General features: G+C 41.1%; 5 protein-coding genes across 5 annotated transcripts in view; 1 reads left to right on the top strand and 4 right to left on the bottom strand.

Moving 5' to 3' along the window:
* Positions 1-1,359: 1,359 nt before the first annotated feature.
* On the bottom strand, positions 1,360-4,791 carry nudt7 (nudix (nucleoside diphosphate linked moiety X)-type motif 7; the record flags this gene model as incomplete). Its single annotated transcript, XM_079224267.1, has 3 exons — positions 1,360-4,302; positions 4,405-4,563; positions 4,636-4,791. The coding sequence occupies 3 exons, from the start codon at positions 4,789-4,791 to the stop codon at positions 3,961-3,963; spliced, it is 657 nt and encodes a 218-aa protein (XP_079080393.1). The 3' UTR covers positions 1,360-3,960.
* A 1,200-nt stretch (positions 4,792-5,991) lies between these two features.
* On the bottom strand, positions 5,992-11,115 carry hprt1l (hypoxanthine phosphoribosyltransferase 1, like). Its single transcript, XM_079223879.1, has 9 exons — positions 10,863-11,115; positions 10,348-10,454; positions 9,831-10,014; positions 9,571-9,636; positions 9,455-9,472; positions 8,996-9,078; positions 7,944-7,990; positions 7,355-7,431; positions 5,992-6,625 (listed from the first exon to the last, which is right to left on the bottom strand). The coding sequence occupies exons 1-9, from the start codon at positions 10,878-10,880 to the stop codon at positions 6,578-6,580; spliced, it is 648 nt and encodes a 215-aa protein (XP_079080005.1). The 5' UTR covers positions 10,881-11,115; the 3' UTR covers positions 5,992-6,577.
* Positions 11,116-12,039: 924 nt separating this feature from the next.
* Positions 12,040-17,075, bottom strand: psmd7 (proteasome 26S subunit, non-ATPase 7). The gene is made up of 8 exons (XM_079223249.1): positions 16,950-17,075; positions 16,346-16,437; positions 15,571-15,663; positions 15,373-15,470; positions 15,171-15,251; positions 14,037-14,128; positions 13,625-13,823; positions 12,040-12,675 (listed from the first exon to the last, which is right to left on the bottom strand). The coding sequence occupies exons 1-8, from the start codon at positions 17,021-17,023 to the stop codon at positions 12,418-12,420; spliced, it is 987 nt and encodes a 328-aa protein (XP_079079375.1). The 5' UTR covers positions 17,024-17,075; the 3' UTR covers positions 12,040-12,417.
* Positions 17,076-17,140: 65 nt separating this feature from the next.
* Positions 17,141-18,163, top strand: LOC306741649 (dynein light chain roadblock-type 2; the record flags this gene model as incomplete). Its single annotated transcript, XM_079223965.1, has 4 exons — positions 17,141-17,206; positions 17,638-17,713; positions 17,819-17,986; positions 18,120-18,163. The coding sequence occupies exons 1-4, from the start codon at positions 17,189-17,191 to the stop codon at positions 18,161-18,163; spliced, it is 306 nt and encodes a 101-aa protein (XP_079080091.1). The 5' UTR covers positions 17,141-17,188.
* Positions 18,164-20,864: 2,701 nt separating this feature from the next.
* Positions 20,865-24,950, bottom strand: part of LOC306741623 (genetic suppressor element 1-like) — a gene marked incomplete at both ends in the record, with an annotated part of 32,209 nt that continues 28,123 nt past the window's right edge. The window contains 9 exons of the mRNA XM_079223935.1: positions 20,865-21,002; positions 21,155-21,258; positions 21,382-21,681; positions 21,888-22,268; positions 22,417-22,530; positions 23,064-23,343; positions 23,437-23,549; positions 23,686-24,293; positions 24,407-24,716. Coding sequence (XP_079080061.1) covers positions 20,865-21,002; positions 21,155-21,258; positions 21,382-21,681; positions 21,888-22,268; positions 22,417-22,530; positions 23,064-23,343; positions 23,437-23,549; positions 23,686-24,293; positions 24,407-24,716 — 2,348 coding nt within the window. The remainder of the gene's footprint in view (positions 21,003-21,154; positions 21,259-21,381; positions 21,682-21,887; positions 22,269-22,416; positions 22,531-23,063; positions 23,344-23,436; positions 23,550-23,685; positions 24,294-24,406; positions 24,717-24,950) is intronic.

Here is a 24,950-nt window from a genome sequence, read left to right as displayed (position 1 = left end):
GGAAGAGCAGGCAGAATAGATAAAACAGCCAGAAGTGAATATCAGGTTGCACATAAGTGTCTGATAAAGGCGGATTCTTATTTTGTGAGTGTGTAAACTCGTCGCCGTCACTTCACTCTGAGAGGCAGTCTGTGAGATGTGTTTTTGTCTGTTGATCATGTAGAAAGGGGGACATTACCTGGCATAAAAGCAGGGATTGAATAATGTCACAACTCAATTTAAACTTTTGACATGGATATGCATATGTCAACAATTTGACTAAAATCTACTCTGAGAGTAAATACTTTTAAATTATACATTTGTAGAATGTTTTGCCTCAATCATGTATCAGTATGAACCTGTGCCGACTCTTATCAGGAGTGTTCAAATATTGATCGACTCCAAAAAAAGAAAGCGCACACTAAAATGGTTATCAATGCATTCTGGTGTTGCAGGGGATTCCCCCATGTGCAGAAAGAGGAGGAACTATTAAATGCTCACAAATAAGATCCCCCTTATGAATAATGTGACTTGCCTTTTTGATTTGGCACCGCCCAGTGTTTTCATAGGTTAAGGCCTCATTACTGGGTTTGTAGAAGCTTTGTTGGTGAAACTTTAAGACTATATATATGTGTGTATCTTTTTTGTTTTAAAGAAGTTGGTATCCTTTACCACTTTAATGTGGATAGAAAGAAACTTTCCACTAGTGAAAATGGAGTGGTGTGTGTGGTTTTATAAACGTTTTATCTCAAGCACTTTATAACCTCTAGCTAATCCTTATATCTGTCCACAGCTCCCTTCTGACCCAGCTGAATTTGTACTTGGAAACGTCCAGTTAAAATCCGAAATAACACACAGCAGTTGTCTTTGTAAAAGGTAAATACATCTTTACCGAGCATTTTAACAATTTTTCATTTCTGAATACTTATGAGGTTTAGGACGACTTTGTATAGGATGTCTACTCACTGTTGAATTCCTCTTTGTATTCAGTCTCAGTGGTCCAGTCAAGTCTGTCTAAACAAACAGCCATTCCCACAAAAGCATTGTCATTTTTCAGTGTTGGAGTGGTAAGTAGGCCTTTGTGTTTTTCACACTGACAAAACACCCAAAATATTTAATAATTCATTTAGTTTGTGCATTGACATGAAGGATTTTTCATCGTATTTCTATTTGTACTATTTACTGTTACTGTCACTTGAGACTGTTTTACCTTGTGTTGTGTTAGATATTTTAGTTTTCGTCTCAGTGTTGGTACCGCGTGCTGGCCGGCGCCATGTGAAGTTGGCTTCCAGTAACCGTCCCTTGTGTTGTGAACAGGGGCTGACTGGTAAATGAAGTCTCTGTTACATAGAGGCTGCCATTTTGGTTCTATCGATGGTGCTATGTGCAGGAGGCCAAATGTTTTCCCTGGGAAGGTGAAGTCATGACCTGCCCATCTCCGCCTCAGATTGGATGCACTTGTGGCCTTCGTTGGTCGGGTTGGTTAGGCTTAGGCACGAGGCGTGAGATTGGTTAGGCTAAGAACATCAGGGTAGGGTGGGTCATGCCTTTGCCATCCTAAAATAAAAACAAAAAGAGGCACACGAGTAATGGGCTCTTCTGATGTATTTCTAGTGCATAACAGTTTGTACGTATATCAATAGCACTGACATAAATTGTTAGTTTTGAAGCCGAGTTGAGTCTAGAGCTGGCTGTTGTGGGGTCAGACTGGAGTGCACCCAGGCATACCAAAGCTCCTGTTGTAAATCGCTGTCATCTTGTCTCGTCCGTGTCCTTGCAAATGCCCTCATAATGTTTACTTGTTTGTACTTACTCATTTAAGTTATGCAGCTCTTTACGTGGATAGTAATTCAGCATGTTGTTTTTAAGTACAAGTTTTATAAAAATATATGTAAAGGTACTTCGTTTCATGGATCAGTTGACCTCATTAACATTTCCACCAATTTGATACATTACTCTTTGGTGCAAAAATAACACTGCTGTACTTTCCATATCTACAACAGTAGCCAATTTGGCGTTATCAAAAAGCCAATTTCTGAGAATTCAAATGTTAGAATGCTCACATGCATTTGTTTGCATTTTATATTCATACTATGTTGTCCTGCAGCTATTAGTGATCCATTTTAAAGTAATTTATCTTTTTTAGAATTTTGTATCCATGTATCAAAATAGAGTATTTTTGTAAAACTAAACGTTTTAGTTTATGCTCATAGCAAAGAATATCATTGGTCTGTTTTCCTGAAATGAAGCGCAGGTTTATTGTGTTTTTTGTTCTTATAAGTGTGCGACTGAAATTAGAATCACGCAAATATGTTGGAACTTAACTGTAAACGGTTTTAACATTTGACTTTACCCAACTTGTATACCATAATATGAGTTAGGTTTTTCTTTTTGTGTGTGTGTGTGTGCGTGTGTGTTTTTTCTTCTTTTTTTTTTATGTCATGCATCTCAAACGGCACTTTGACTCATCCATTAACTGTAGATCAGGTTAGAGCGCAGTAGTGATGTTTCCAAGCATTCCTTTCCTCTTGGGGAGTTTAAGAGCACATGGTGTTGTGGAACAGTAATGCCTCTTAAAGCCATACCAACACAGAAAGCCAACCTGTGACTTCAGTTTCATGAATGTAAATTTTACCTCATGGTGTGGACATAGAGCTTGCTCTACATCTAACATCGGACCAATTACAGTTTTAGAGAACATATATTTTGAGGCAGAGAGGGTGGGCGGATTGGCACCAACTGTCATTTGTATCACTGTACATTTGTCAGATTATTTTGTCTTGGATTGTGGTGTAATTTCATGTTTTTCACATCCAGTTGTTTCATTTTGAGCAATCCCGGATGCTCAGTCTGACTCTTCAAATAGCCTCTTCCACCTGAAAAAACATGTGAAACATAAATTTAATGGTGGTGAAGATAGCACACACATCTTTACAAAAATATCAGTTTTGTCCTTGAGTCATGTAAATTAATATCCATGTATATTTAAATGTGAAATATACTGCAGGGGTATCTTGAACTTCAATTGTGATGCTTTCAACAGAACTGTGTGTGCCTTGATAACTTAACTGTTGTTTACTGGTGTCCCTTTCGTGTCATTGCCATTTGGCTCCTTGTCCTTTTTGTTTTCACTAGGACTGTTGAACATCGAAACAATTTTCAGTGAATTATTATTTCAAAACGCAAGCATAACCCATAGATATATTTTAATTTCACATTTCTCTTTGGAAATCCATTCCAGGATATCAGAGTAAGTACTCTCAACAAAATATTGTGCAGCTGCACAAGTGAATTGTCAACATGTCTGTTACTTTTTGTTAAACGTTTTCATGCCTCCTGAGATTTGTGTATGAGGTAAAAGGGACGAGACCGTGGATTGTTTTATTGGAGCGCTTTCTTGTGTTGATGTGCTTGTCAACATTACTATTGTTGCTGTGAAAAGCTTGAGAAAGAGCAATCATGATAAATTAACTGTTAATTGCCAATAGTGTGAGCTGTATCTTGTGTGTAATCAATTGGCTCACTTTTCCTAGTTCGCTTTTTCTATTTCACATTCTCCAACGGTTCTGTTGTATCCGTTCTGTGTAGCTTGAGCTTTAGTATCTGGCCTTAAGACCCTGCAGTCGGTATAAAGGTCAACCCCAGTGTGTTATCATACATCTGAACTATTATTAACATGTACTTTGCCTTGGTCTGGACATTTGTATACTCTTCTGTTTATATCTGTAATCCTGCTGCTACATTAAATGAATTAATAAAAATGTAAACTTCTTGATTTGCTCCTTTAATCCCTCGCTTCCTTTTTAGATGCACTAGTTGTAAAAAGCTCTGATATTAATCTTTTTTTAGGCAAATATTGCATGGAAGTTAAGTTACACATTGCACTCATCCTCACAATGAATGCTCTGCAGCTATGACAAATCTGGCTTCAGGTGTTTAGTATCAGCACAAATGCATTACAAACATCAGGAAAACGGCTGGTCATAGTTTGCTAGTTCTTCTATGTAGAAGCCGTTGGAAGAAGGATATGGGATCCTCCGGGTAAAAAACAACTTCAAACTCGGGAGTTCTCCTGAGAGCCAGGGCAGCAACCAGTATGGCAAACATGGCAGTGAGGCCCCATATTTGATACTGCCGTCCTGAATCAGGGTCCACGAAATTAAAAGAGTGGAGCAACCCCATCATCCCAGCAGTACTGTGGTCCTTGTCACTGGTGAAGAAGTCCAGAGGGACTGTGAACACAGCGCTGACCTCGGCTGGGTTTGGACGGGGGCAAAAGGACTCTTCTATGAAGCCAACCACCGGGGTTACCAGCAGACCACTCTGGCAAAAGAGATCAAAGATAGGAGAGGGTGAGATGGGAGAACAAGATGGACCCAAAGCAGCTGGTGCCATGAAAGGGAAGAATCATGTGTACCCTCCTACCTTGTTGATGATAGGGACCAATCTGCAGACCACCTGAACCTCAGCAGGTGGGAGGCCAATCTCCTCCTCGGCCTCTCTCAGAGCTGTGTCCACATCATCTGCATCACTGGGGTCGCTCTTCCCGCCGGGGAAACACACCTCTCCAGGACTGGTCCTAAGCTGCACGGACACACAAGTCAGTCAAACGGAGTTCTATTCAAGAAGACAGCTTAGTCCACCCACTCGACTCACCTCTTGTGAACGCAGCGTCATCAGCGTGCACAGCGCTCCATTCTTCACGATCAGTGGGATCAGCACCGAGGCTTTGGGCAGCACCGGGAGGGAGGCGAACTTGTTTCCGATGTCAAACTGCTTTAAAATGGCTATCGTCTCCTCTTTGATTTGCATTGTGGGAAAGAGGAGGACAGCTACACGCAGCTCGAGCTATCCCACATTACTCCACGTCAGAAAGCGAACGATGAACCAACCTTGGAGCATGTTGACGCGACCCAACCGGGAGCACAAATGTCACTCTCGCCGCTGCACACGGTCAATCTAAAGTGTTAAAGGCTTTTCCAATGACTTCCTGCACTACTCGCCCGGTGACGTTGAGTAAACAAGTGTCCCATTGACACGACGGCTGGGACTACATTCAATGACATCACGTGTCATGACGTGTTACGTTGGGATCTTGAGACGGGGCAGCGTGACCTGCCAGCGTTTATGCAAGCTTTCACAATGACTCGTTTATTGGCGCTGCGCCTCGCCTGGAAAGCAGACGAGAGCAGGCGGCAGCAGCAGGGGGTGCTGACAAGAAACTGCGGTCAAATCGGACAGTTTTCAGCCGCCTTCAAAGAATACACCGGAAGTCGCAGATCTAGTCACTTCCTGTTAGTTCCGATCAGTAGGCTACTTGTAGTTTACAGACCTCGTTTTAATTTATTCACGTGTTTGTAAATATATATTTATGTAGCAATGTGCGTGTAGCTGCATCCTTTGTTCTTTTTATGTCTGTGAAATACATTACTACTGGGTTTGATGTTATATAAATAAGCTTTATTATTATCATCATCCACACAATGTTTTTAGATTAAACACAAGACTAATAGTCAACAATCGAGCGTTAAGTATTAACACTACAACTACACAGAAAATAAGAATTTTCTACAACACGTGGTGTTTGCTGTCAAATCTAAGAGCCAATCAGCTCTCTAATGCGGCAACAGCCAGGGGTTTCCCATCATGCACTGGGCCACGTAGTCGGTGGAGAGCTACTGCGGCGCCTGGCTCTAAAATCTGCGGCCGCCTCGCTCTCGTGACATCGTTGACCGCGTGTGCATGACGTCAGAGCAAGTCGGGATCAAGTCTGACACAAATCTAACCGGCATCCATTGCACCCGATCGCCGGTGGTCGATTCTGCGCAGAACTGGCTCATCTCGAACAAACCTAATGTGTTGGCTACAATCTAGACACGACCACAACAATGGTGAAGCTAGCGCAACAAAGCCCTAAAAAGACGTCATTGTATGCGAGAAGTTTTTTCTTGTTCTCGCCACATTTGGTTGGTAGCTGACACCGTAGTTATGAGTTTGATGACAATTGTATAATTACTTCTCAAAAATAAGAATGCACGTGTAATAAATGGGAATGCAAATATAATCTGGGATGACGTATAAAGGACAACAAAAATATAAAAAACAGAATTCAGAGATTGAACAAGATTTATATTGCTGTGTACAGGTCCTCGATGAAAACGTCAAATATGAAATAAAACAAAGTACATTCCAAGTCAGTCATTTTATGGCATAATGCTAAATCCATGGCATGAGAGGATATATCCGCATTATAAATTGAAACAAACACAAACTGAAGGCTCCTTAAATTTGACTGACAGCTCACTGAACGACATTCTTCTTTCCATCTACAAGATAAAACTGCAATTTACAGGTAAAGTATACACAAAGGTGAATAAATAATTTCAAATTTAACAACCAAAATATTCAGAACACATAACTGATCCCATGTATACTATAGAGGAGACGTTAAGTGTTCGTTAAGTCATTTACAACCCACATTTTGTGGATTTTTATGTAGAAAATTAAATAAGATTCAAAACACAGCAAAGTTAAGAAAGGGAAATCACAGTGGTCCTAGTCTTGATTTCAGTCATCGCCTCTGCAGCACGTTATCTGCTCATACTTTGTACTTCTCCTTGGCTTGATCGTTCAGTAAACAGATGTGCTGTGAAACAAATAAAGAGGATAGTCAATTCATGTTTAATAAATTTCCATTTTCTGCTTTAATTCAACACGTTGTACAGCTAGACCATTGCTGTAGCTACCAGAGGAAACAATTAAAACCTTTAAAATAATTAAAAAACACCTGAGGAGGGCTTTACATTCTACAATAAACCACAAAATTGACATGATTGATAAAAAGACAGGTTTTGATTTATCGGGTTTAAACCTTTTCCCTTAAAAAAAATACAATAAATAAATGGTATTACACTTTTAAAAAAAACATATTGTCCATTCAAATTCAGCCATTATTCATTTTCGTGACCTACACTTTTCATACTTGTCATAATGGAAGAGCGCTTTGGACCAGCATTTAGGGAGAACGAAATATATATAAATACGAAATGAATAAAATGCAAAAAAAACAAAAGTATTATTTGTCACTACACATTGGTAAGCTACACCTTCCGTCAACCCTGAATAATGTGAACGCTACAAAACATGTGCCGTGTCCCAATTTTATACTACACACCAATTGGAAAACAATGCTTGATTTTTTTTTTATCTTCAGTTATTTTGGTAATGTACATTATTCTTTCATAATGGCAAAATATGAGCAAAAACAGTGTATTGTGGGAACCAGTATACTGTACACAATTAAAACGTAGCATAGAATTGAGACACAGCGATTGTGTCACAAGATGTCTGAAGTGATCAAATGCAGCAAACTTACACTGAGATCTCTGAAGTACTCATTGTAGTCCAAAGCGTAGCCCACCAGAAAGGCATCTGGCACCTCAAAACCAATGTCTGAAATAAATATATAGACGCCATCACTGCGAGTCACATAACGAAAACAAACTACAACTACTTAAGTGCAATGGAAGTATAACTCCTAGGCTGATATAAAACAAGATGCGGAAACATTTTCCATTATTAGAAGCTCTGTGAACAAATAGATGTTGCTCTTTTATAATCTGTATAAAGTTGTACTTAAGCCGTCAGGGCCGTGTAGTGGGAAGTCAAAATGCTTACAGTAACAGCTGTCCTTGAGGGGCAATCTTAAAGAGATTATCCAACTCAAACCTAAAAGCCTTACATAATCAGAGACAGTGTGAGCAGGCGTTATCAGGCATGCGTTAGTGCATAAGTGCAATGCTACATTTGGAGTATGTATTCCTGAAATGACTGTTAATCCTGCATGGAAACACAGCTTTAATAACACTTCCACCAGCCCTTCAAAAAAGCCGGGCACACATGTGAGGGACGAGTCGTATACACTTCATAGATAACGTGTGTGAGGCGAGTAAAGAGGCACTCACAGTCTGGCCTGTACCCTGAACTCCTTGGGGTCCGCTTCACCAGAAGGCTGGAATTACAAAAACAAAATACAGTATAAGAAACCAGATAAATGAACATGCCAAAGAGAAGGAGCAGTTGTCACCACAACCGTTTCATTGCAGGTTTTAATACTGACGGACGGCACTGATTGATCTCGGTACATCTCAACAGCACCTTGGCCAAACAAATGCATGTTCACGGTTCAAGATCAACCTCTTTGTGTCTTATTCAACAGGCAAGGATGTAACATTAGATCAGGCCGAGTGGTGATTGTCTGTCTTTATGCTTCAGTGTATATAAAAAAGGTATTCAAATGTACCTTTATGTACAGAACAGTCTAATTTTCACTATGTGAAAAATGGTTCTAAATGAAAACAGTTAATAGAAAGGCCTACAAATGCCTCCGGTTAACGGGCACTTTGAGTTCTTCAAACGTAGTTAATCAATGCGTTCAGCGCCACGAATAAAATACTATTCAGCTCTGTTGTATTGAGGTGGCAGCAGACATGTCAGTGGTAGATATTGCTAAACCTCAGCAGGAAGAGGAACCATCTGCATTTCTAAAGGGGGAAATGTTTTTATTGCGTGTGTGAATTGGGTAAACTGCCCATTTAAGAATTGTTATTCACAATAGAAACTTAACAAGAGACATATTGGTTCTAAATACAGGGCCAACATCCAAGCACAATAAATAACTCTACTCATATACAGTAGAAAACTACTATCCGTTATGCAAGTATCAGAGGAAGCCCAAATTGCTTCAACACATTTCCTGATTCAACCAGCCATCAGGAATACATCAGAGAAATGGCCTCTTACGCCACAGTGCAGTTAAATTAGTACGGCAGATTAACTCTTAAGCTGCTCCCTCTGCTCCCTCCCTCCGTCACATCTCTAATGCAGTCCTAAAAGGAGAGTGTCCATTAGCTAAGAGCACTGTTCTATGCACTCTTTGTGCAGACGTACAGCCAGTTACACTGCAGGTTTTTTTGTTCAGCCTCCTGGACTGTAAACTGTATTCGATGGTGCCTACCTCACAACTTTAACCATCTTGGGATTGCATTCACTCAGCAGGGAAAGTAACGTCTGCATCGTCCGTCCCGTCTCTACAATATCCTTTTTATAATGCAGGACACAAGAAGAGTGGTCACATTAAAGTGGAGGCATAAACGAAAAGAAGCATTGCTTAAAATATGACCTTTATACCAATCATGTACAACTTTTAACTTGAAATGATGTCTGAGATTCAATTTGTAAAAGATGAACAAATGCAATTGAAAATCATTACAAAAAGGATCCAAAACATGACAATGTATATCGTTATAATTGTTCAACTATAAAAGATGATTCCATTCCGTCTATGCCACGGTATTTATATTATTGGAAGAAATATCAGCGAGCAAGACTGAATTGTGGCAATATTGGATTGAAATATGTACTCATACTTATTGTATCCATATCACCTAAACATAATAAAGAAGAAACCACTTACCTCGACAATCAAAACATTCTGCAGAAAAACAAATGAAAGGACAGTTGATGACGTAAACAACCATACAAGAATGTGTGGTTGAAGTATTTCTGTCCAACAAACTCCAGCGGACTAACCTTGCCTGAGAGACTGGACAGCTCATCCCCACCTATGACTTGGACGCCGTTTGTTGACTTGTCATTCTAGGGGAAATAAAGAGACAACAACATTACCCACTTCAGCCTAATCCTCATTGCAAACCTAAATTAAATTTTTAAACATCTGTATATTGCATCCAGAATCTCCACACTTTGAATACTGCAGTGGCCAATTTCTGATTGAAGAGGATTGCAGACGCAAGCAAGCACGGGGAATGAAATGAGAAAAGGCAGCTTACACAGTAGCTCTTCACCCTAATGAAATCCACTGTCAGGGGGACCGATGTATCACTGTTCTGGTTCAGTACTTTAATGTAGTCCAGGAGGTCTGCAAAGAACTTGTAGCCTCCTTTCAGTACACACAGAGCTACGATGTGGTGGCCCCCCATGTCCTGGATTATGTCGCGGGCCAGACGCTCTGTCCTGGATCAGAGAGTAAAGGCAGTGGAAGTTAAACATAATGCAACGCTGAATGTACTTTGGACAGGGAGGATTTGCTTTACATGATAATGCAATTACACATAATTGCTTACAATGCAGTTCACAGCACTGCTCTTGACCGCACAAATAAACCCACGCCTCCCAAATCCACATTCAAATGCACTTCAGGATGTGGGCGACAGGGATTTGTCAAACAAATACAGTACACTGCTGTAAAAGCACAAGCCAGTGCGTCTGTGTGCGTCAGGAAGAGCCAGAAACGATGACTTGACAGAAATACGAGTCATTTTCAGTGTTTGGTGCTGGTTGGTTTACCGGTCCATGATGAGTCCATGCGGGATGATCACCTTGTCCAAATCGTTCTCATAATGTCTGGGGACACAGAAAAGGTCCAGATCATAGCCCTTCTCGTCGTCGGCGATCTGGAACAAGAAAAAGCCAAAGAACCGCTTGTTGGCACTGGCGGATAACGTGCGCCAAAGACGCATTTAATCACAGTAAAGACGCATTTAAGCACAGTGAAGACGCATTTAATCACAGTAAAGACGCATTTAAGCACAGTGAAGCCACATTCTTCGCGTGCCCCGCAACACCGAGCCTCTCAACCACCTGTTCACCCCCACCCAGCACACACACGACTGACATGTGGCGGTGGAGAGGACACTCGGCGCTCACGTGGCGGAGCACAATTACAAAACACTCAGACATTGATTGGAAAGCTGAAGCTCGTAACGCGCCACCTGCCGCCAGCACACCCCGAACAAGTGGAAGTTATCAAATAACCAAACAAATGGCCGAACAAGCGAGGAGCAGACAGTTTAGAGCCTCACCGGAAGAAACGAGGCCATGTTGCCGTCCTGTTTAGTCGCAGTGATGTGTCTGAGAAGTCATGCTCCGAGTCCTGAGAGAGAGAGGGAGAGGGAGAGGCTGACTAAAGGTGGCGCGAGCTGCTCTCCTCCGCGAGAGTGCGCGTGTGCTGCAGACGCGACGCTTCTGCCGGGGTTTAAACCCGTTACGTCACAATCCAGTTTACCTTCTCAATAATCTGATTTGCTCGACACAACCTGAGCCGCCTTAAAATGCGCGGTCCTGGTCACTACGACTGGTCCACTGCATCCCGTGGGTACCGCGGCAGCGAGAAGCTGCAGATGACGCAGTTTTAAAAATACAACGGTTAGTTCCGCCTGTCCTCACTGAAAAGCGCGCGCGTGTGTGTGCGTGCGTCGCGTCTGGGCTCTGTGGGGAGTTCATAGGCCAACTGTACGTGTCTGTGCACGTCTGAAGCCCAAACACGTCAACATACGCATCCACTATCACATCAAATGCAATTTAAGTACATCTGTTACATAATATATATATTTGTAACCATTTTTGACTTTTACTATGGTCTATGTAGTGTGTGCAGGACATTTATCATTTATTGAACTGTTCTGGAGCTTTCAATCATATCACATGACCCTCATCAGCAGATGTGGCCAGCCCAGTTGTCAAATATATTTTAAGGAGTCATTAAACTTCTTTAAAACGTCTAGTCAATGTTAACTTTAAGCACAGCATGCTTTTGCAGTCCTGTACTACATTATCATGCCAATAAAGCAATTGCAAATGTGGGTTGATTCTAACTGGTTCTTCTCTCTAATGAAATGGTATTGCCATATTTTAGTTTTCCTAGTTTTGTTTGTATGGTATCAACATATGCTAATTGTGTTAGTTAGAGCTGTATTACTTTCAATATAATGTGTCCAGAGCAGGTAATCAAGAACAAAACTCATCCTTATTTTACTTTCGGTCTATAATTTGTCAAACTGAGCCGCACTGAGTTCATAGAGCGCTATAGGAAATATTCTCCCACACACACTACCTGTTCCCTGCTATGTTTGCTCTCTCATATAACACCACGATAAAGGTGTTCTCAAAACAAACATCAGTACATCTGCCTACAGGAACGTCTATTGAACAACAATTACCAACAGTTTTTAAATTTACAATGATACAATCGGAACAGTGAAAACTGCAAAAACAAACCCACTTTTAATAGGATCCCAATTTAATGAGTGATACAGAAACAAAACAGTTTTTTTCCATATTACAAAAAAGCAACCCCAGGTGTTGTACCAACACCTGGAGCATGGCAACTATGAAAACAGAATTAACATGTTTTCATAAGTCAGAACACCAAAGACGCATACATCATCTTCTCTGTACGATAATAACAGTCTTTATGAGTGCCACTTGTGACCATGAGGCCAAATCTCAAATGACACCATTCCCCTTATAGAGTCCTACTTTTAGCCTGAGACCCACATACAGAGCTGTGACTGAAAGTAGAGCACCATCCAGATGAACATGGCATGATTTGAGAGAAGACCGTAAAAGGGAGAGCACTCATTTCTTCTTCTTTTCGTCTTTCTTGGCACCATCACCCTTTTCCTTTTCTTTGTCCTTATCATCTTTTTTCTCTTTGTCGTCCTTCTTCTCTTTCTTGCCTTCTTCCTTCTCCTGTCCTTCCTTTTTTTCTGCGTCGCGGTTGGAAATCTTGTTGTTGATCAGGTTGTGAAGAGCCACCACAGAGCGTATGAGCGAGGCGAGGTAGACCACCAGCATCTGGTCGTTGGTCTTAAGGTAGAAGGCTTTTGTGAACTCCTGCAAAGACAGAAACGTAATATTCAGGAACACAACACCTTGGCTAAAGCAATAAAACAACCCACATCATGTTCATATGAAATTAACAAGGATCTGGTAGCTATATCATAATTTAAATTAGAGGTATACTGACTTCTGTTATGCAATTTTAGACAGGGATGCTGAACCCATTTGACCAAAAGGTGTTAAAGATGAAAAGAAACCACAAGATGATCAAATGCCGAACTGGTGGTTGAGTATTTTAGCAATCAACTCAAGAAAACTTCTAAAAACAATGAGTTCAAAGTTCATCACAAAATATTTTTTTTAAAACATAATTACAGTAAACCTGAACACAAATAAAATACCGCCACCAGTTGACAACTTTCATTGTTGGTCGTTTCATTTTTCATGTTGGTCAACATTTGAGCACAAATGTGCTGGAGCAGTGAGTCTAACTAAATACTAATTATGTATTACTGTTTGTTTATTTATATTACTTGTTTTTTATTTTTCTCTGTGTCTCTGGTGTGCACTGCTGCTGTAATCCTGCAATTTCCCCACTGCGGGACTAATAAAGGATTCATTTATATGAGATTGTTTGCCCTCTTGTGGCTAAAGTGAGAAGCTGCTGCTCGGATAGAGATAAGGTTTTTTTATTGTGTTTTCAGTACATTAAAAATGTCTTCTCCACGTCTCTTTAGTTCACTAAATAAATAAATTGTGCAACAGTTGTAATTGTACAGTATACATTAAATGACAATTGTGCCAATGTTTTACAATAAAGATTAATTGGCACAGCTTTAATTCATTGTAAAAATCCAGCTCTTAAAATCCAACAACAACCGATGAGAAAAATAAACTAGATATCAAAAAAGTGAGATTACAATCACTACAATTCAACTTTGCTTAGAAGGATTACTGTACATGTATACAGAGTAAACACCCCTTAAAACACAAAACAACTTACCAGTAGATTTACATCTGGCAGCAAATTGAAGACATCCTGCAGCTGGTAGATAATCTGGTGGTTGATGGGAAGTTTTCCTGCCGTCACTCTCTCCAGGTAAGAGCGGATTTCCAACAGCTTGGAGTTGAGTCCCTTCAGACCGTGAACCTGATTTGTGATCCGCTGCGACAGAGTGCCCACTGTGGTATCCTTGATATCTCTGGATATGATGGGCAGGAGTATGAATATCTTAACGTGTTTTGCAAGGCGTTTACATTTGTTGATTATTTTAGTCAGTTTATAATAAAATAGAAGTAGAATAGTATCTTTTAGACTCTGTATTGAAATCACAATTATTTACTGTGGTGACTAAAACGGCTATTACATGATTAACAGTGTAGTAAAGTGAGTGAATCAAAGGTTTATTTCGTACCTGAGCAGGTGCTCCACACCCACTTCCTCTGCCTCCTCTGCTCCAATCTCACTGGTGACATGTTCAAATGTCTTGGATGTTGGTGTACCATCCTAGAAATAGTAAATCACAAAAATGAAAACAATTATAATTTAAACCAAAGTAGGGTTTAAACTAATAAATAAAAGCCCTCAAAAGAAAAGTATCAGTAATGTTTGAAGCCAACAGATGTAAAAGGACGACAACACTGCAGTAAAGACGGTCAACTTTCTATCAACACGAAAGAGAAAAAAAATACAGTTCTCTAAAGGCCTTTCAGTTTAGTCTGGTTTCCAAATGACCTTACAGAGAGTCAAAATAGAAAGAGTAGTCATAAAGCATATTTAATTGTAAACCACCAAACGTGTGTCAAGGTAGCCCTGCACCGTCACCAAACTCACAGCGCCCTGTACTTCGCTATTGTCTGCTGGGGGAGCAGCATTGGAGCCGGTGACACCAACAGACTTAACAAGCTAGTTAAGAAGGCCGGCTCCATCATCGGCTGCAAGCAGGAGTTTCTGGAGCAGGTGGTGGAGAGGAGGATGCTGAAGAAACTTTTGTCCATATTGGACAACCTGGACCACCCTCTCTACCACCTGCTGCAGGGCCAGAGGAGCACTTTCTCTAACAGATTCCTCACGCTCCGCTGCAATAAGGACCGTTACAGGAGAACATTCCTGCCGACAGCTATACGGCTTTACAACAAGTCACCGCTTGCTAGTTCCTCCGTGGATTAGTTCATCACTGTAGTACCATACTCACTTTGCACTCTGTTTATCTAATTTACTTATTTTAATTAATGAATACACTCTTCAGCTGTAAATATAAATATATTTCAGTCCAGTTAGTTGTATTCTATTTTAGTGTGTGTGTGTGTGTGTGTGTGTGTGTGTGTGTGTGTGTGTGTGTATATATATATTTGATCTTTTATCTTGTGTGTTTGTATTTAAAGTGGTAAGGCGCTACTGATGACGACAAAAAAAAATTCCCTTGGGGATTAATAAAGTATATATTCATTCATTCATTCAAATGGAAATGTATCATTTAATTCAATAAATCAATGCTCAGCAGCCCCTCCCCCCTCCTTTACTTCAGTACAATCCATGATCCACTCACATCATGAATTTCCTCCACGGAGATGTATGCTTCTGTGGGTAGACCGAGATCTTTGGGCTTCACATCTATAATGACTAACACCTGGTAGGATAAAATAAAAATATATGAGTGACTTACGACATCAGAATGAATATGAGTGGAGCAAGGTTATGTAACAACACATCCACATAAAGCAGAGGAAAAAGGTTAAGCAGTTACATACCGAATTGGTACAGTACTGCTTGATGAGCTCATTGATGGCAATGTCATTCTTATGTAACTTGGGTCCTGTGTGGTACCATCCGACTATTCTTTCTCTGGCTGAAAACCACAGAAGACAGAAGTTATTTACAGGCAAACATCAGGGCAACACCATTACATGAAACACAACTGAATCCCATAGATGTAGGCAGTGTATTACCATTGACTTTCTTGAACATGCCATACATGTTCTCCAAGTAGTCATGATCCAGGAACCACACCGAGTCATCCCTGTCATCTTCGTCAAATGGCACTACAGGAACATTGACAATGAATTAAAGAATGGACAGAAAGGGACTGTGGCAAACTAAAAACATCACTTCAAATAGTGCTGTAGCAGATAAAGCAGGGTTCCACAGAAAAAATATTATGTTTAAGGAATATTGAAATATCTTAAAAGGGGCCCTCCACTGATTTTACACATGATCTACTTACTTAGACCATGACAAATTGTGTTAAGTATCTGTTGTTTTGGAGGAAGCTGTCTATGGTGCTGATGATGTCATCTTTTATATTCCACTGTAAATGCAATGTGTTTCTATTTCTGCACTGTGTTGATTGTTGTTTGTCTAATGTATGCACCACCCACCAAGACACATTCCTGGTATGTGTAACATACCCTGCAAATAAATGGTTCTGATTTGGATCTGGGATATCCTAGTTCAGCATTGAAGAATACACATTTATGACAGAAAGTCAACATTACAAACTGGTGTACATTAAGTTTGAAAGATTGGGGTATTTACCAGGCGGGGAGGGTGAAATGAAAGATACTGTTGAGTTACATTATAAGAAGTGAAGGATCCAGTCTTTTAAGAGGTTGTATTACATTAGTGACTAAAGCGCAGTATCTCTCTAACACCAACTCTATTTTCCTGTATTTTACTTAACTCGTTTCTCTAAAGCCCTCACAATGTTGTCCTGATGTCACTCACCTGCGAAACTATTTGAGACGTCAAGAACTTTTTTGTGCCATGATCCCAGGAGGACACCAACCACTCGTTTCTGGTTGCCAACTTTTCCTATCCTGTGTATTGAATTGTCAAATGAACAGAAAGGCTGGTTAGATCCTAATAGTTCTGTCAATATCATAATATTTAATATGTATATGCGTTTCTCAGATGTAAATGCTATGACTCATAGATACAGGCTGGGTCGTAAGCTAGGTTACTTGAGTAAGCTAATGCCCAAATCTTCATGTCATCCATCGCTAATGAAATAACTTAAATGACAATATTACATCCTCAGAGTGTGACCTGACGTAATAGCGTGTTCAACGACTAACATTATGCACTCGAGTCTACCATTAATGATTAATTTAAAAGTTTAACACGTTGTTTTCAGACAAAAGGTGACGAACTAAACAGGTTTCCCTGAGCTAACTTGACGTGAACTAGCTCGCTCCCTTCTGCGTTCACTCTCAATGGGGCTCTGACTCAGCAGGGCTAACACTAGCTTAGCTTAGCAGCTACGTTGCGCTTCTGGACATTAACATTCAAAGTCTGTGTAAAGAGCAACACAAACACCGAACCTACTGACCTGTTAAAGTGATCGACCACGCTGAGCAATACCAGGGGGTGAACGACCACATTTTCTACTGCTAACTCCGGCATTTTCTCAGTGAAGATACACAGCAGCTCGCAGCCCACCTCAACACAACGACGGCGACGCTTTACTTCCGTCTGCGTCTGACGTCATATCCGTTTCTCTTGGCAACAGAGAGACGCGAGGAAAAAGCAGAAGAAGAGTTATCTGTTTCTCAGCCTTTTACAGACAAAATGGCAGGGATTGAATACGTAAGTTACCTGCTATTAGTTTTATACGCGTTTTCTTTCATTTGTTTTCCAATTTGTCACTTCATAATAAACTTATTATTTTTTAAGTCAACGTTAGATAACCGAAAACACCGAAATTGCATCAATTATTTTATTAACTATTAGCTAACTTGACTGAATTCAAATCAAACATCTTGTGGTTGCTGTTTATTAACTACTGTTTAACTAGCTGTATCTGCCAAACGTAGGTCTACATTTAATTGTGATTGTTTCATTACTCTGCTGTCTTTAATGTATTTGTTATATTTATCTTGTTTGTTGTAAATAATATGTATATATGTACCATGAGAGCTACGTGAAACCAGTCAACTTCTATATATGTGTAGAGACACATGGCCAATAAAGCTGATTCTGATTCTGATTAAGTATCTCTTCAATAATCTGTCCTCCAGGGTGAAGTTGAGGAAACACTGAAGAGGATCGAAGCCCATAAAGGTGTGATTGGGACAATAGTTGTCAATGCAGAAGGTGAGCCAAAAAAAGGATAGTCTACATTTCCAGAGCAACTTGTAGTCTACAACAAGTGTACAACACTGCCTGTATGTAAAAGGTTTAACAGTTTTATCTTTTCAGGTATTCCCATCAGAACAACTTTAGATAACTCCACGACGATTCAGTACGCAGGACTTTTTCGCCAGCTCACCATGATGGCAAGGAGCACAGTGAGGGAAATTGACCCTCAGAATGACCTAATCTTTCTCCGTCTCCGCTCCAAGAAACATGAGATCTTGGTTGCACCAGGTGAGTGTGCAGTAGTTACATTTTAATTGTTGGCTTATATAATGTATTATTCAACAGCTGTAAATTAGAAGAGGCTGTACTGTTTTACTACATTTGAATTCCCCTTCTTCTCTTCTTTCATCGGTTTCTGCAGATAACGACTTTCTGCTGATAGTCATCCAGAACCCATGTGAATAGCTTCTGGACATTTCCTTGAGTCACCCTTTGTTTTTGTCAGATGATGGTGCTTCAGGCAAAATATCAATTTAGTCTGTGTTAGATTATATTACAGCATAATAATATTTACAGCTATTTTTCTACTTTCAACTCAAGTATGTCGCCTCAATCTATACAATGCATTGTTTTACCTTATATAGTCCTATTTCTTTCATTGTATTTTTCTGTGTTGATATTGAATATGTCTGTGAAATTAAGCTGTTGGTGATACAATATTTACTAGATCATCCCTGTTCATTTTGATGGGTGATAAATGCAATTAAAACCCTGATTAAATAAGAGAAGAAACATAACTGATGCAGATGCTTCGATCCTTCCATACAATTAAGAAATTAACTATAACAATGCTGAGCTATCTTTGTTTAGGACTTTGTATCAAGATGGCATATCTAAGTGACTTAAAAAGAGAGATCATTATTGGGCTAGGGGAGCTTTAGTCACAAAGACTGCTCCATTGATTAAAGCGGAGCAATCCTTGTGACTCGAACTTTAGTTCAGGAATAGTGACTAAAGAGCACATGCCTGAATGCTTGACCCAGTGGGCGGGTGCTATGAGTTACATTTTCTTGCAATGGTTGGAGTCCTCTTGTCCCCTTAGAGAAATTAACACAAAGTGACTTTAACTGAACACTTTTATCCAGTTGTGGAAGGAGTATGCTGAGCAAGGCAATGTTTCCATGTTACAACTATTACGTTGATTTTGTTGAACCCGTTGGGGCAGGAAAGAAAATAGAAAAAATTAAGTGAAAGTGCGATTTCTTTTATCCAAAAAAGACAGACATCTCAGAGTAGCTGTTAATTCAAGAAACATGGAACTGATTTGAAATAGGGGTGAAATAAAATGTGTCAGATGTGACAACGCTTTCTCCCCAGATAAATGACAATGACCAATAAGACATTTTACAAATATTTTAATGTAAATTTCCATCAGAATGTACAGCAATATATGTTAATAAATAATTCATCACAATTATACAGCCCAAAATAATACATTACATGACAACTGATTGAAACAAATATGCAGGATTTCACAGCAAGTTTGAGGACACTTAACAGGTGACGCAGGAAAGTCAGGTGATTTAGGGCGATTGCTACTAGTTTGTGCTTGTAGGAATGGGCTCCTGGGATTTTAACATTCAGAGGGAAAGGGCAAGAAGTTATGAATTTGTGTCATTTGTTTTATCTGGCTTGAACAAAAACATCTCATCGAAAGAGAGGATGAGGTTTTTGTTATCCACAGAGGGATACTGCCATTCTGATGTTTATGTCACCCATAAATAGTTATAGATTTGTTTCAAGTACTCTACCAGTATCAAGTGAAAATATATCATTTATCAGTTTTGACAGTCCTGAACTGGAACTGAATAATAATTTGGCTTTTTCGTTTCCTTGACAAAATCATTTAACTTAGTTTTTCTACAATAATTTAAGAAGAAATCACCGTCAGATAGGTGTAAACAATGATTGGACAATATGTCTGAAAGTACTGTTGTTTCACTCAAGTGATGCCAATTATTAAGAGCATGTGTAGATTGTTGCAAAAGGCTGAAAAATATTGCTGTTATTATCTTCAAGTTTTATCAACATTTATAGGCATGTGGAGAGACAAAGACTCTGGGATAAACCATCTAAGCATTCGTCATGAAAACTTGATAATGAGTGACAAAAACTGACGCTTGCCAGGTTGTCTTTCACCCCCAGTGCATCTTGGGCAACACCCTAAACATTTTGACATCACGTAACATTTTTCAAATACAACTGTCCTAACATCCTTCATTTTCTAAACATTTTTTATTCTGACCAGCAGCAGTTCAAACAAAACATATGGCTTTCCACGAGAGATGGTTAAAACAATAAAACATACAAAATTCTTTTTCTATCACAAGTGACATTACCAATGGAAATTTTATTAAACCTAAAAAAACTTCATTGATACCATTTGCCATTATATAGATAATATCTTTTAGATGTTTCCTATCCTCTGCAGAAGCTTTACAAGCACACAAACGGCTTCATCTGTCAGATTCAGTGCTAAATAGACACTACAACATTATACCACACAGAGGACGGTCAAGTGTTCCTCAAATTCCACTGCAAGTGCATCCTATCAAGTTTAAGGCCTGAGGTGTGCTTTGATTCCTTGACTCAATTTTCATTCTCTGACTGAGTAAGACCAAGTGACCCCTGCACGCTTACTCTCTTCTTATTGCTGTCCACAGAGGCTACAGATTTGTGCCAAGAGACACATCTCATTAGTGTGAATCAATACAGTTTATGCAAAAATGAACGTGACATGAGCTAAATGCCATAGAGTCCTTAAAGCTAACTCAGGAACTAGTGGGACTGGTTAGCGTTATGACAAAGATGCTGTTTCACCTACACAGTGTTATCAACCAACAATAACAATCCATAGGCTGAATGAGAGATAGCAGGGAATGCCCGGACCACATGTTCACCATGGTTTGCGGTCAGCGTGGCGAACATGGCAGGTAATCAGTTGAATCTGGAACCAGACAGGTAACATAACTGACTGGCCAGACAAGACAAGGATTGGCTCCCTCAAGTACTTCAAGTGCAGAGTGATCCGGCTCCAGCCCGTCTTGTTGTTGTTACTGTTCCTGTGCTGTCAGAGGTGTATCCGTCAGGGAGTTGGTGTCAGAGGTCACCTCGGCGTGTGCCCGTTTACTTGCCCCCTGCCCCAGTGAATGTTAGGTAGTGTCAAACACCTCCTGAAGTGCTCAAGCTGGGCCTGAAGTCTCTCCCTCTCCTCTCTCACATTCTGCCTCTGACTCACCAGCTCCTGACAAATGAAGGACAGACACAACTCTCATTATAGAACCGAGACTTTGTGCATCACTTATAAACAGTGATAACAAACGAAAAAATGGGGACACTGACATTAAAAGATGAAAGTCCACACATCTGCTTGCAGCTATGTTCTTAGATACTTACCCCCATAGTGAGAGTGAGCTGCTCTGCAGTTCTGGTCAGATTATAATTCTGTGCTTCAAGTCGTTTACACTGACTGTGAAGAACCTGTCTCTCTGTACTCCAATCTGTACAGAGAGAAACCACAAAGGAGGGGAAATTATATCCATTCTAATACCTCTTTCACATAAATGATCCGAGAGTATATTCCATTGATTGGAAAACGCATGCATTAAACTGACTTGACTCACCATCCACATACTCATGGTAGGCCTCAAAGATAGCTTCAATACCCTGCCATTTCCTTGGAGCTTCTTCCGTCTCCACCTCATCGTCTTCCTCCTCCTGACCAGACTCTTCCTCGTCCTCATCCGTCAGATTTTCCCGTGGTCCTGGAGTGTCCCTGCTGGCTACATGTGAGTGGAAGTGATAGCCGTTGATGTGTGCATGCTGAGGGGCATGGATAAGAGTTGAATTTTTCAGTTGAGAAACGTTGTGAGGCAACGAGCGGTCGGCCTTCATGCCGGCCTCAGGGGCACAATTTGAGACTCCTGGGAAGAAACGAATGAGACAAAAAGGCCAAGTCAGTCTTTGTAACCAAGTTTAGTACCTCCCGAGGAGCCAATATGGTTACTACTAAGATACATTTGAACTTTGAGGATGTTGAACATAAACACCACTAGGTGGCAGAACATTGTCATTTTAAAATTCACCATCAAGCCTAATGGTCATGCACCTATGGGAGTGAGAGGCTAACCTTTGTTCTGCAGTGTGTTGTGTGTGGACTGCAGCACGGCCTGGTGGAAGTGCTGAGCAAAGGCCTCAGGTGTAAACCTCTCCCAGGGCCGATTACGTCCATTCTGCACTGGGTTGGGCTCCTTTTTCTGAGGAGAAGCAGCAACGCCATTCTGGTGGCCCTGGAGCTTCCTGTTTGGCTGAGCCTCCATAAATTCAGCCTTTTCATGATGGGGGTTCAAAGGTGGAGGATTGCGGGCCATGTGGGTGTCCATGGAGGGTTTTAATGTGTCGTTATGGGGGAGATGTTTGGGTTTGTGTAAGTAGGGAGGGGAGGGGCTTGGAGAGTCTGGGTACTGATGTCCATTTGATTGACTCGGCAGAGGGGCTGATGAGGAGTCACCTAAAAACAAAATTGTACAGTTTGTTAGAAATAGTTTTTGCTGCTTTAAATACACATATGTGTGTGTGTGTGTGTGTGTGTGTGTGTGTGTGTGTGTGTGTGTGTGTGTGTGTGTGTGTGTATTTGCTGAAGTGTCTGTGTGTCTCACCAGTTGAGTGAGCAGGAGGACTGCTACACGGAGGTAAAGGATTATATCTGAGTGTGTCTAATGTCACAGTCTTCTTCTGAATGGCCCTCAGCAGCTCCTCTGCTCTTTCCTTATCTACAGAGAAAAAGACAGAATGAGAACACCTGTCATTCATATTGGAAAATAGGGCTTAAAATATTGACTTGCACGAGGAACAGATGGAAAAAGGTCAGCAAATGGGGGACTTGAGGATACAACACCACATAGATAAACTATGGCCACATATATTTAATGAATCGTCCTTTTCAGTTTTTCTACAGATTTTCCGTCAGATTTTCAGTCTGTATTCATCCCTGCCCTATATTTTAAAATGTGTAACTCCCTTATAAAGTATAAATAATGTATGCACATATACATGCCATCTCTCTAAATATTTTATGTTGCTAATTTGTATCTGTATATCTATGTTTTTACATAAAAATGTATTAGTTTGAAAAAAGAAAATTCATAAATTTTTTAGCAGAATGTGTTTTAAAACCTTCTTCCTTCTCACTCCTCCTACAGCCTCTGTAAATAACAAAACTGAGAGAAACTAAGTGTGGTATTTTTCCACAGGGAATCCCACTTCCCCTGTGAAGAGAGCAGAGTAACACGTAGGATGTTGTTACCTCTCCTCTGCTGCGGGCTGACATGGGAGAGGTTGAACATAAGGAGGAAATCTTTTTTCTCATGCAGTTCTGGGGTGCTGTCCATCTGCTCGGCAGAGTACGGGGTAGTCAAGGGAGTTGAAGGTGTTGGAGGGGAAGAGGCCTTTCTCTTGCCCCGCGCGGGCGGCGGAGAGAGGCTGCGCTCTCTCATCATCCGCCTCCTCTTTCTCCTTTTTCGCGTCAGAAGCTCATCGCGATGGGCCAGCGTGGTCAGACCACACACGTTCAGAAAATCCACTTTCTTTGAAGAGAGACATTTGGGCAGGTGAGTATCAATCAAACAAACATTTTTCAAACATTGGATGTATATGTAAAGTCTGTTATGTTTATGCACCTCGGAGGTTGCCTCCAGTTTGAGCGGGGGCTGTTCTGTCACTCTCCTCAAATGGGCTTTCACCTCGTCCTCGTCACTCTCATCATATGACTCGTCGAGTTCATAGTAATAACCTGGTGAGAGGAGAGCAAGAGAGACATTTTCTTTCATCATAAAGAAGTTTAAGGAATATGTAGTCATCTCTTCTGCCCACATCACCCCGTCCTCTTTCCACCTCTGTGCCTCTTTATGCTTCACTGCTCTGCTCACCTCCCTCTCTGGCCTCCTTCCTCCTCTTCTCCTCCAGGTCCAATTTGCTGAGCAGCCGACGGTGCTGCTGGAGAACCTCGTCATACACTAGTATGCTGTCGGGCGGCTGACTCTGTCGCTCCCTTACTGGGGATGGAGAAGCTGCCTGACACCGTCCCACCGGGTCAGGACCAATACCAGGAATAGACTGAGGCACAACGGATCTCTGGTAGAGGTTATTGATATTATGGCGGTGATAGAGGCTCTGGATGGCTCTGTCCTGGTCTGCCTTGTTCCAAGAACCTGTTTCTTGTAAACTAGCTCCCATCAGTGAGGTGTATCTATCTGTGCCTTCCGGCCTCCTCCTGTCTCCTTCTTCCTGCTTCTCCCCCCAGCTCACCGTGGGCCTGTCGGCTCTGGTCAGTCCCGGAGGTGGCCGACTTGGTGGTGTCGGAGGGTTACGTTTTCTGCGGGAGTCGGAAGGGGTGTCGACAAGGGAGGCTGGGTTCCACAGTGTGGTCATAGGGGCAGGAGGATGATGGGGACCTTTAGGGGAGATAAGGGGAGGTGGAGCACCGAGGCAGGGAGGTACATCTTTGCTTCCTGGGTTGTGATGGACTGAATGGGTTCTGTTTAGGAATATAAAAATAAAATAAAATTTCGATTCAAGGCCTCACAACACTGAGTGACATTGCAGAAGTATAAAATAATTTTCTAAAACAAAGTATTTGGCCATTTTCACCTGTGACTGTCTCTTCTGAGCTCCACCCCTTTCCCAGGTGACCTGAGGCCCATCTCCAGTGGACCCTCCCTCTCCTGCCCTTGCCCTCGTTGCCGTGTTAACCACGCTGCCTCGCTGGCCCTTTGAGTCATCATGGCAGCTGCCAGAGCTCCATGGATTCCACCAGCAGCAGCGTGATGCTTCCCCAAGTGAGAAGGCACCAGGCTGGGCACAGGGTGTGGGATAGAGCCCCTGGAGGGGTGAAGGCCAGGCTGCAGGGACAGAGGTTTGGGTGCTGGGAAACCTGAGTGCTCCGAGTCCTTGGTCTTATCTGGAAACAGTTAAATGATTAGTGTTTAGACGAGGACAGCGCTATGTGTGTGTCGACATTTGGATGAAATGTATCCTTTTACATCCTTACATAGCAGTTTTCTGACAAGGATGGGCACCAATAAAAAACATAACTAAAAGTTTAAATGTGCATGCAGTGTTTTCTAGGTGGTCTATACTCGTATTTGATTAATTTTCAATACGTGCACACTTTATATATTTGCTATATTTCAGG

This window comes from Taurulus bubalis, assembly GCF_910589615.1.
Source record: "Taurulus bubalis genome assembly, chromosome: 9".
Lineage (NCBI taxonomy): Eukaryota > Metazoa > Chordata > Actinopteri > Perciformes > Cottidae > Taurulus > Taurulus bubalis.
This window is presented reverse-complemented; position numbering and strand designations above follow the sequence as displayed.

Bases quoted from the DNA above. Each gene is read 5' to 3' on its own strand.
- psmd7 (XM_079223249.1), bottom strand. From the start codon at position 17,023: ATGCCGGAGTTAGCAGTAGAAAATGTGGTCGTTCACCCCCTGGTATTG. The intron at 15,664-16,345 runs GTGAGTGACATC...ATGTTCCTGTAG, and splicing joins CGTCTCAAATAGTTTCGCAG to TGCCATTTGACGAAGATGAC. The intron at 12,676-13,624 runs GTAAGTTGTTTT...CTGTCTTTGCAG, and splicing joins TGCCAGATGTAAATCTACTG to GAGTTCACAAAAGCCTTCTA.
- hprt1l (XM_079223879.1), bottom strand. The intron at 9,637-9,830 runs GTAAGCTGCCTT...TATTTCCCCTAG, and splicing joins TTAGGGTGAAGAGCTACTGT to AATGACAAGTCAACAAACGG. The intron at 7,991-8,995 runs GTAGGCACCATC...TTGTAATTCCAG, and splicing joins AAGATGGTTAAAGTTGTGAG to CCTTCTGGTGAAGCGGACCC.